The 11,911-nt window shown below is 46.9% G+C and overlaps 1 protein-coding gene across 5 annotated transcripts in view; it reads right to left on the bottom strand.

Annotated features, from left to right (window-relative positions):
- LOC102383010 (C-type lectin domain family 12 member B) overlaps window positions 1-11,911 on the bottom strand; it is a 28,974-nt gene that overhangs the window by 5,316 nt on the left and 11,747 nt on the right. For 3 of the 5 annotated variants that reach the window (XM_025194081.1, XM_025194083.1, XM_025194080.1), the window contains 3 exons: window positions 5,968-6,066; window positions 5,007-5,147; window positions 3,677-3,831 (listed from right to left, as the gene is read on the bottom strand). In XM_025194081.1, coding sequence (XP_025049866.1) covers window positions 3,677-3,831; window positions 5,007-5,147; window positions 5,968-6,066 — 395 coding nt within the window. Of the gene's footprint in view, window positions 1-3,676; window positions 3,832-5,006; window positions 5,148-5,967; window positions 6,067-6,800; window positions 6,893-9,100; window positions 9,752-11,911 lie in introns of those variants that run through there. The other 2 variants (XM_025194082.1, XM_014526783.2) reach the window with 2 other exon arrangements.

The following is an 11,911-nucleotide window of genomic DNA, read 5'->3' as shown; positions in this document are numbered from 1 at the left end:
GGCATTTTTTACTGGGGTAGATAAAGAAATGAAACCAAGACCCTTGACCAAAAAAACCACAAATAACTACAAAGGAGGGAGCAAATAGAATGAAAAAAAAAGAATCATGAATTGTAAGTGATGCTAACCTCCACATCCAGTTCAGCCATTATGACACATATACTTTGCCAGCATGCAATGGCCTCCAGACCCAGGCTGCTCATAGCAGGCAGCATGGAGGCTGCAAGCAGCTACACCAGGGTCCATAAAGCCTAGCTATTAGGTACTTGTGCTCCCTCCTACTCCACTGCCTTCCCTACCAATTAATCATTTAACTGCTGTAATTACAACAGATTAAACGAGAGGTGGGCAAAATATGACCCACGGGTTGGATCTGGCCCTCCAACTGATTGAATCTGGCCTGCAGGCAGATGCCCACAAATTAATTGTGTCCAGCCTGCAGTCCTCCACATGAGGCCAAGCCCTGCCTGCTCCAATCTGGGGCAACCCATGCCCTGCTCCCACCCACTGTGGCCCCACCCCCAGCCAGCATGCACAGCTTCTTGGCTGGGCTACTCCTAGTGCAGCTGTAGCCACCTGGGTACTGTGTAGCTCCCTTCCCTGCGCCGCCCGCCCCCCCTTCCCCGCCTTGCTTCTGCATGTGCCACCTGCCTTTCTCTTCCCCTACCCACAACTGGTTCCCAGGACTTGAGCTATCATGCAATTGCTTCTATATACCCTACACACAAAGGGCACATCTACACATGACATTACATCACTGCAGCAACGTGCTACAGTGACGTAGCATCCTAGGGCATCTACACGTAACCAGCAGCTACATCACCATAGTGATGTACTCCCCTGGTATAGCACACTGCTATAGCGAAGTAGCTGCAAAAAATAACCATGCACTGCAGGCTGTTACTGTGCCATGATTTAGTACTTCCAAAAGGAAGTACTAAATCATGGCACAGTAATGTTGTGACACATGTAGACACAACCAATGAAACATAAATCAGGACATTAAAAAAATAAATAAATAAATAAATATATATATATATATATATATAAGCACAAAAATCAAACATTTACTGTATGATTTGTTTTTATCTATAATTTATTAAACCAATAATTTCTGAAAGATTGTGTGTGCAGCCCTGGGCACGTCACTAAAACTCATTCAGTGGCCCTCCGGCCAACATAATTGACCACCTCTTGAGTTAAACAGATATTTTTAATAGGTATTTACAATCCCTAATACCCATCTAGATCGTTCAAGCAGGCATGAGAAAAAGACAGATGCTTCCCTTAGAGCACTCCTTAGCACTCAACACAAAGAGAGAATTGGTAAGTACACACCACAATTCAGGAGAATTACAAATCCCATGGTCCTCACTTACATGCCATGGCTGACGGGACACTGTTTAGTTAAGGCTATAAACTGAAGTCAACAAATGAAACAAAATCAGCTGTGCCGGGATGTGCCCTGGCATAGCTGTTCCACTTCACTGAGTGAAGCAGAATTTGCTTGGGAGTGGCAGGCACCCAATCCTGTGGGACAACACTCAGGGCACACCTCTGCAAGCAAAGAAATCCAGGTTTCTGTGCTCACAGATACATACCCCAAGTCAGAAACGCTGAGTGTGCCTGTGCAATCAGGAAAATCCGGGCAAGTGCTCCCAGGGTTTCTGCAAGAGTATTTCCAGGGCAACGGGGCTGGCCCCCTGAACACCTGGGAGCACCTCCTGAGGTAGCTGGAGGGTGTGCTCTCCACCTTAAGAGAAATCAATGTTTGCCTCAAAATAACAGCATGAATTAATACTTTTGATTGCTGCCACAAATATGGGCGCTTGTAGCAGACCAGAGGGCATGGGTGTTTGTTTTCTCTTTGTGCCGCCAAAGCTGAGAGTGTTAGCCACTAAAGCATACAAAGGGTGTTTTGGTACTTACGTGTTGGCTGCAATTCTATTACTACTGGCTGTGCATTTTTAAAGTGTGTGCACAAAGAGTGAGCAAGCTCAGTAGGTAATGCACTCTCAAGGACAAGTGCACTGCTATGTGCATGTGCCCATTGTAAACATATGTCTATGTCCAAGTGACAGAAACCAGGAAAGCCAGAAACCCAGGACAAAGGTGCGGAGGAAAGGAGGGTGCTGCAATGCTTTAGACCCAAGAGCTAAGTGATTAATGCACTTGCCCTAAAAGTAAGAGAACCATGCTCTAGTCCCTGCCCCAAATGAGGTTAGACCTTGCATCTCTGACATTCCTGCATAGTGTAGCAGGCACCATGACTCAAATCAGCATTACCTGGAGCCCTCTCCAGCAGTCCTTATGAAACAGGCTCCCTGGGCAGACATGAGAGAGAGCTATGTAGAGTCAGAGGGGATGCAGCAAATCAAAGGGTCTGTGGCTTTTCTACACTGCTCCCCATTCAGTTTTATTCAGTGACTATGAAATGCAAGGGGCAGTGGATTGGCTTTCAAAGGAATGATGCATAACAGCTTAACTAGTGCTTCACCTGTGGCATGGGCATCAAAGTAATGACCTGCTGAGCTCTACCATCCAACCACTGGTGCTGCCCATGGGGTTTGGAGTTGAGATCTGGCCACTCTTGGACTGCACCGCACATGGAGCTCACTCCAGTACTTGCCCCAAAACAGCAGAGTAACCGCTGCATGCAGCGTGGCCTCAGAGTGCCTGTGAGCTGTTCCACCACTCTGAGGCCACGCTGCCCTCAGCACCTGATCCAGCACATGGCATTCACTCTGGCTGCTCTGGGATGTGCTGGAACTGGCATGTAGGGCTGATCTCTGGGTCTGATCTATCTGCCCCAAAGACCGGCTTGCAGGGCTGCATGAGTTTGACACCCTTCACCTATGGTACTGTGGTTAGAGTAGTATTATAGGAAGTTAGAGAGTTGTTACAAGTTCAAAACCACTTTAGTTAAGAGGGGAATCTAGAGTTTTCTGGGCCCTAAGAACTCAACAACTTTCTATGAATTGGGAGTAAGATTTGGATGGCTCCTCCTCCTTCTCCAGACTTACTACTCATGTACATGTGCATCTAGCAGAGTGTATATCTACCCCCCCTGCTCTCCATCCCCTCCCCAGTGCATTTTTTAACTGTGTACATGCTTACTTATCCACACTGCAGAGGCAGGAACAGAAAAGCCTGGGTATATGGCTAGAAAACTGCCACTTAGGCACACAAAGGCAATTAGAAATTTGCTCCAAATAGTCCCTACAGCAGGAGTTGTCAACCAGGGATACACATACCCCTGGGAGTACGTGGGAAGGCCCTAGGGGGTACACCTGGGTGGGCAGGGGTGGAGTGTGGACTGATGTGGCCAACTGGATGCAGGGGGAGGGGGGAAAGCTCATATTCAGCGGCCTCCACTGCCACTCAGCATCCCATGCTGCTGCCACTCTGCATCTGGCCGCTCTCCACCCCCTGCCCCGGGGGTACACTTATTAAAAAGGGGACTTCTGGGGGTACATTTATTAAAACAGGTTGAAAACCCCTGCCCTACAGTACGGGGATCTATGCAGGTCTACGAGGACCTGCCCCTGGTATTAGACTCTGGGGATATGAGATCAGTGGAGAGACAGGAACCAAAATGCATTTGCCGTCTTGTGGGCAATTCTGATAGTTACACTAAATTTTCTTTAAAAAAAATCAAGGTAGCTGTATGTCATACCTTCTTTGACTCATCTTTCACCAGGACAAGGGTAGAATTCCACATGGAGCATGACTTCTGACTCTCACTCCATGTGGCCTCGTTTGTAGAAACATAGTAACAGGAATTTCCTCCTCTCCACTGCCAGTGTGCAGGGCACAGTGGGCAGCTGACTCCTGGAGAAGAGAAAGAAAACAGCTTTTTGTTTGTAAATCCAGAAGTGTGCATTACAGAGCACAGTGAACTATACAGGCCAGTTCCCAATCTCTTTTTTTGTGGTGACTTCACTTCTGGATTCACTTCCCTCATTCCATGTAGACGATGACTAAAGTATTGTGATCCCATTTGGGTCCAGACTCAGATATGGGGAGGAGCTGGGCTACAGTCTTTAGCTTGAGGTTGATTAGTAGATGCAGTTGGCATTCATTCTGCCTGAAGGCATTGCAGAGATGAACCCTATAGACGAACTGAATCAGAGAGGCATAAGCTTTCATGAGCAAATTCTCATTTCATAAGATGCTGTCTGTTTCCCAGTTGTCGGCGGGGGGGTTAATTCTTGTTTGTTTGTTTGTTTTATTGTCGGGGGAGGGGTTTGGAAGACATAATAATCAGGGTTGTTTTACTTGTCAGAGGGGAGCTAACCAAAGCTTTGAGGCTCTGCTGTGTTTGGGTTGACCAATAAAGTTCTGGTTTGGCCCTTTTTTCAGCTTCGGTGTGTGTGATTTTGGGTGCAGTCCAGCTCTCTGAAGAGATAAGTCCCTCTCTAGAAGTTAGGACAGAAATCAGCTCTCTGCAGTGTGCAAACATAAAACCAAAGGGGATGTGGGCCAAAAATTTGGATCTTGGGCTGCATCCAGGTGAGTGTGAATATTTGGTTCCCTGGGGACAAGTAGTAGTGACATACTTTGTGCTTTGTCCCTAGGGAACACCTATGCTATGTGTACTCTGGAACATGGCAGTTTACCCTGGGTGGGGTAGAGGAGGCTGGGGCCAGCAACTTTCCTGGCCCCAACAGCCTTACCTGGGTTACTACTGGGAGCCTGGCCAGCAGCTGGAGCATGGCTCCAGCCAGCCAGGCTCTGGTTTTGGGCAGTGCATGCTGCCACCACATGCACTGCCCCATTTTTTTCTGTGCAAGGTAGCAATGCAGCAAATGCCTGAGTGTGTGGTGTGTGGCACCACAGACTGCGGCTCCAAATATAGCATGGCTGTGCTTCTGGACATGGCCTTGGAGTGCAAGAAGCCAACGTCTCAACCATGCTAGGGTTGGCTTCAGGGCTACTCCAAGACACTGTGTAAGGCTGGTGATCCCCTGGGAAATCTGTGACACGTGCAGAACTGCTCCATTTACCATTATTTTTCTTCTCCTTTTCCCCTTCCAGACACAAACTATTTCTTATTTCTTGCAACTTTGAGAAATTTGTTTGCAGAACTTCCTTCATTTGCTTGAGTTCTTCAGCTTCTCTCTCTTTATCCTTGGTAGCCTGGAAAACTGCAATTCACAAATCATGTTCCAACGTAATCTTTTCCAAACCCAAGGGAAGGGGACACAGAAGACAGCATTTCATTATTTGGTTGGCTACTAGAACAAATTTAATTTGTAACACTGAATTCTGCTCCTGCCTTGAAATTTCTTTTTTCTTGCTTGCTTTCACTAAGGGTATTATTCAGCTACAGTATTATTAGCCTGACAAAAACATTTGTATAGGCTACTTTTTATTACTTGAATATAAATCAATTATGAATGTGTTCCTTTCCTTTACCCTTTCCTTCTGTTATGAACCATTTGATTTCCTTGGTACATATATCTGTGTTTCTCAGATATGATAGTAAAGACCTCAAGGTTTTAGAGTTATTCTTTACTTAAATAAACAAGGGGGGCACAACACGGAGATGCCACCTTCACAGCACTGATTTTTATCCAGCAGTCATATCCAAGTCTTTTTTTTTTTTAACAACTCTATGCAGTGAAACAGATGTGAATCCAGGTCTTAATGGGACAGTACGTCACAGCACAAAAAAACACTTCCCTGACTTGCATAAAAGTTCTCACCTTGGGCAGATTAAGAGGCCAAGCAGTAAAAGAGCTTTGGAGACTAAACTCTTTTGTAGCAGTGGCACTCCTGGAACAGGACCACAGAATAGCTGTGCTGGAACAGTTGAAACAGTGGTGTGGGAAGCTGGCATTTCCACGGTCCAAGAACTGCCTACTCTCTGACTAAACCAAGCATTTCAGCCCAGAGGGGATGCCAGCCTGGACTTTTCCATGGCCTCTGCAATGAACAAATACATGAAAATGTGTAGGTACTTACACAGGACCGCCAGGGCTGCCAGCCCTACCAGCAATAGCAGGCACAGGGTGATTGAAGTCAATGCAGCCACACGCCATTTGGAGGATAAATTGGGACATGCTGAAAGAAAGCCAACAATGACAGACAAACACAGGTGTAGCCTGGAAAGCCCTTACTCTGTGCCCATGCTGTTTCCCACTCTTTTGTTTTCCTTCTCAGTTCCCATGTGCCTGCAAAGCCACAAATCCAGGTTCTGACAGTGCAGCATCTGGTACAGGAATCCCACTGGGCGGTGCTCTATACACAAGGTGCCCACTGCCTGCCTTCCATGATAAGGAGTTGCAAATGATCAGCTTAGACCTCTGTGTGGCTGACACCCCCATTGCACTCTGTCCGCACAGTTCTCTAGGACCTGGCATTAAAGATGCCATTATCTGACTCCCCTCCCACAAAAACATTTCCCAGGTCAGAGAAGTAGGCTTGGCGGTGAAGGGAGATATTACTTGCATTCCCTGTAAATGTAGGAATACCATTCCCCCTTACAATTACACTGTGACAGGCCACACTTAATGGCATGCGTTGTATTTCCTCCTTCTTGACCAGCCTCCTGGCAATTGAGGAAACAACAGCACTGAACTCCTCCTCCATGCCCTTCCCCACTATCAACTACTCCCTCTTCCTTCACTAGTCACCACCCACTCTACCTTAAATGGTGTTTGTTCTTCCTACCTGAAGAAGGGGTGTGTATACCTTTCTGGGCCCTGCAGGCAGGCACCTCTCTCCCTTCAGGCTTTTCTACAGCCCTGTCCTGAAGGTTCCCCTACCATTGATTCCAAAATCGAAAAAGGCATTACACTTTCTGGACAGTGCCCCATCCATCAGGATATAGGTGTTGAGTGGTGTTTGAGGGAGAGGCAGTTCCCACCCCATCCGGTTGCATCTCCCACTGTGCAGAAAAAAACCCAAGATTCCTTGGTCAGGCAAGAGAGAAGGAAGAAGTGAGCATGACTCTCTTGCTTAGCAGCAAAGATGCTCTACAGACCGAGACCTAGGGTTCATCCCCTGCTCCAAAGACAGTTTGTGCATTTTATACTAAATGGTCACTGAACACAAAGCCTAAGCACAGCCCTACTAACCACAAGTCCCAGTGTTGTTTGTTATACCTTTATGATTCCAGAGTGCCGGGGGGGTAGGGAGGATAGAGTGGCCCAGATCAGAGAGCACAGCACTACTGTAACCCTTCTGCGAGGCACTGGACAGCAGTAGCAAGACCCAGGCTCAAATTCAGGGCTTTTATACAGACTTCTAGTTTGACTCAAGATCTCTCCAGAAACCTGGTAAAATAAAATTTAACTGTGTTCCAAAGGGAATGCACACCCCCACTCACAAGCACTAGTCAGCTATTGGTTTCTAAGAGGGGAGCATACAAAAATATTATCCTAAAAATACCTTTATCAGATCAGTATTACCTGAAGCTACAAACAGTTAACACTCTGAGGCTGCGTGTAGACAAAACAAGTGGTGTGTGTACATGACACTTTAAAATGGACTAAATGCTTTTGCACTGCTTTAATGGTGCCAGTGTTTGCACTCATTGGCAGTGTATTGTCCATTAATTCCAGCCGCTGTAGGAAATTCAGCAGCGTAATGTGCCTTAAATGACTTGGGATGCAGCAAACTAAAACTCCTTTGAAACACCGGCTTCCGTGCAGCTCCTTGGCTCTGCAGGAAGCCCTGCAGATGGCCTAGCAGCAGCCCAGGAAACCAGGATCTACGCAAGAGAAGCGGCAAGCCTGATCCCCGCTTCCCCCCACCACCTGCCTGAGTTTTGTGGGGGCCCGGTGCTTCCCTCTGCGGCTGCAATGCCCCCCAGGACTGCCCGAGCCGGGTGCCTGAGGGCGGGTGCCACCTGTGGGGGTGCCACTGCTGCCATGTGTAGTGCGCAGGTTTGTTATTACCCTGAAATAGAATAGTTTTCTGATAAGCATACTGTTAGGTTTACAATAATTTAGATTATTAAGAAGTATTAGCTTTACAGCTGAATACTAGGCATGACCTGTGGCCTAGCAATGCAGCTGACCACAAGGCAGATTGATAGCTAAGCCTTTGCTTGTGTCAAGTAATCATTTTAACTGTATTAAGCATTTTCTGAGTTAAAAAGTGGATCTGTGTCTGTGTGCTGAAAAATCAGCTACAGCAAGAAGTAAGATAAGACAGGAAAACCATTGTTCTGGGTGCACTGGTTGTGTCCTTGAGAAATATCTACTACTGTATAAGGTTTTGCTAACATATTATAATGTTACTGTTACTTAACTTTTATCTTTTAAAAAAGTGCTAGTTCAGCTTAATAAAAATATGCTGTTACAAAGATTTAAAAAGCACCGCCCAAGTATTGCTTTTTTTGTTAACCATAAAGTCTTGCCTTGTTATAATAAGTATAAAAGATCACCTCACCCTTAGGGGGGGGCCATTTTGCCTTTTGCTGGCTTTATGGTCTTTGCTCGAGCAAATAAACAGCTGTCTTTCTTTACCCGCGTTGTCTGTCAATCAAATTACAGCTAGACAACGAACCTTAGGGAGGTTTCTCCCACCACACATGGAGGGAAGAACCAGCCCCACACCTGCAGCCCAGGGACCACTCAGTTCACCCGCAGCTTGCCCTTCCCTCCCCACTGGAGAGGCAGGTAAGTCAGCAGGGTGTGTGCACAACACAGGCTTTAAATCAGCCCTAAATTTAAGCAGTGTTTTTTAAAACCCACTGCTTCAATTTAGGGCCCCCGTTTCATCTAAACACTCTGAGTCATCACCAGTATAATCCAGGGGCACTACCACTTAACCCAGGGCATGTGTATAGATGCCCTATGACTGCTCTGATGCATTCTAATGCATCGAATGTGCTTGAGCGCGCTAACTAGAATGCTCCAGTAGCCTCAGGTTCACTTGTATTCAGCATCCCCACCTTTCAAAATAGTGGCAGGGCACTTTAAACCCTATCAAACAACCTGCTGCCATTTTGAAGTTCAGGATGCTGAATACATGAGACACTGCAGGCGTTTTACTTAGAGCACCTCCTGAAAGCCGCTTGAATGAAAACACTCCCACCCCACAACCCTGGAGCACATGTAACCAGCCAAAGCTGCTGGGAGGGCCCTACCTTTGCGGCTGCCTGGATGTCCATGGGCAGAGACTGCATCTGAGGCCTGAAAATTTAAAGTGGCGTATCCTTCCTCATCCTGCATATCCAGCTCTCTGTGCTGCCTCCCTGAACTGTTAGCTGCTGAGGGTTGAAAACACTCTAAGTAGCCTGCAACACCAGGAAGTGATTAATGCTTCCACATTTCAGCCAAACCCACACAGTCAACTCAAGCCAGATTTGAAATAAGCTTCAGTAGTAAATATAAGATGGTCTGGGTTAGGGTTTTGTTTATTTTCTCTTTCTTTTTATTGAAATTGATGCAGTTTTGGAAGGTGAAATTAAAAGAACCATCAATTAAAGGTTTCAAAAGGACCATCAATCAGATTTTTCATTTTTCTGACACTGCAGTTCCAAAAGTCCTTGAGAAGTATGAGAGAGGGCCCCATTTTGGGGGTGAGGAAACTGCTCAGATTGAACACACTAGGACACCTACCTGGCACTTACACAGTTTTAGGGGCATCCAATTCACTAAGCCTATCCACCCTTTTGGAATCCCAGAAAAATTACATACAGGTCCTTTTTTACCAGGCCTTCCTCAAAGCCTGAAGGACATCAATCCAACTCCAGCTTTAGAGGTGTGAGTTGTGCTTACGCCCTCAGTGGAGCAGTAGCCACCCTGCTGTGCTCTATCAAGTGTATCCCATGTCTATAATTAAACCATTCATTTGAGGAAAGACTAGGGAATCTTTTCACATCACTGACCCACACTGCCTTGGTCTTGCTGTATTTTTGGCCCCATATATCATCCCCTTCTGGTTGCCCAGGGGGCTAGCCTCAAGTGGAGGGTTGGTGAGCGTCCTGAGCAATGCCTAGTCCATGAGCAGCTACTTAAAGAACTTTGCTGAGAACTCCTAGGGTACTTGTCCACATTACACCACTCCTGTTACCACGTTCCACTTTTCCTATTTCCATGTGACAAAAAATCGCTATTAAGCTAGATAAATAGCATCTGTGTGTCCACGTTGTCAGTTGATTTGATCATTTTAGATTTTTTTCATGGTAATGTAAAACACCTTTGACATGTTTTATTTTTAGTTCCTGAATTTCTTCCATGAGGGTTTTTGGGGTTTTTTTTTATTGTTTTAAGCCCATGCAACTCCAGGCTCTAGTGCCTCCAAGATCCTCCATCTGCCGTCTGTACACTTAGCTGCTCAGCTTCATGGCAGAGGGGGGTTGGAAAGAACCCAAGCTGCTGCCTGCAGCTCAGAGCTTTGATCCCTCTGAGACCCACTGCACACCACTCCTGGGAAGGTAAGGGGCTGCGAATCAGGAGTGAAAGGCACAGGCAGTGTATGTTGTGGGCTGTGCTAAACTGTTATATGTGGACATTGCACCCAGCTCTGGGGTGTATCTCAACCCTCCCCATGCACTGTTATATGCTGGGCGCATATCTGTCATTCCCATGCACTCTTATATGCAGCTATTACACCCCAGGGCTACCCCATGCCATGCCGCACTGGGGGACTCTCTTGGACACCCTTTCCATATGGGCTGGACCAGGGAGAATTTCCAGCTGTAATTCCAGACAAAAAAAACAGCCCAGTTCCAGGAAAACCAGAAAGCTAGAAAAACCAGAGAGACATGGCATGGGGTAGCACAAGAAAGATTTCCTCCTCTAATCCCAGCCCAAAAGAAATTCCATTTTTGAGTCCATATACTTAGTACAGTGGGCATGGGGGGAATCTCAGTTGGCAGCCTGGCACACACAAACCATGCTTTGGGCTGGGCAAGACTCTGGCCAGAGATATCCAGGAGGTTTCCCCAGTCCCACAGAGGTATACTGTGTGGTAGCCCAAGAATGATTTCTAGCCATACTCCCAGCCCCCAAATCCAGTTCCTTATTCGCACAAACCACGCTTTGGACTGGGCAGGACTGTGGTCAGGGTTCTTTACTTAGCACCGTGGCTGGGATGCTGCCAGTTGGCAGCCTGGCATGGCCATGCTTTTGTTTGGGCCAGGCAAGACTCTGTTCAGGAATGTCCAAGAGAGGTAAATTTGGTAAATATGCATAGCTAATGAAATTCTCTCTTTAGAATGTGTAATTCATTAATAAGAAGTTTTTATTGGGTCTAGATTAGCTTTGAAAAAGGAACTGGAAACCAGGAATAAGGACCTGGGACTTAAAGGAACACGAACCTCATGAACTATAGCATGTGGCCTTGGTGTTGGCCACCCCCAAACAGTGGATGATGAGAACAGTCACTGCCAGCCAGGGTTCCCTGTCCTACATCACCAGGGGGTGGGGGCTGTGTGGTGCAGATGTTCCTTGACCTTCAGTAGAGGCAGGCAGTTAGAAATTCAGGGAGCAAACCCTAGCATGTGGCCTAGGGTGCCCCAAAACAGTGGATAGTGACAGCAGGCCACTCACTGTGTGCAGGGGGTCCTCCACAGCCCCAGGCCTGGGGAAAGAGGGGACTGGCAGGGAAGTTTGCAAGTGAAGTGTTCCTGGGACCTCAGACATTTGGGGGGCGGGGCTGACTGATGAACAGAGAAACTAGAGTGCATGGCTGGTCAAGTACAAGTCACTGCTTAGCAGGCTTTTGCCAAATCTGGGAGAGAACCCTAACATGCATCTTTGAGTGCATGTAGTATGGGCCAGGTAGAAATGGGCAGATGAGAACCTGGGAGCATTCACCACCAAATAATGCAAGGTTCTCCACCTTGGGAGGAAAAACCCGCAGCATGCTTATAGGCTTGGCAGTGCTGCACTGGCTAGCACTTTGGACGAAAGGGACTTGGGGGTCATGATTGACCACAAGATGAACATGA

Source organism: Alligator sinensis, unplaced genomic scaffold (genome assembly GCF_000455745.1).
Source record: "Alligator sinensis unplaced genomic scaffold, ASM45574v1 scaffold1090_1, whole genome shotgun sequence".
NCBI lineage: Eukaryota > Metazoa > Chordata > Crocodylia > Alligatoridae > Alligator > Alligator sinensis.
This window is presented reverse-complemented; position numbering and strand designations above follow the sequence as displayed.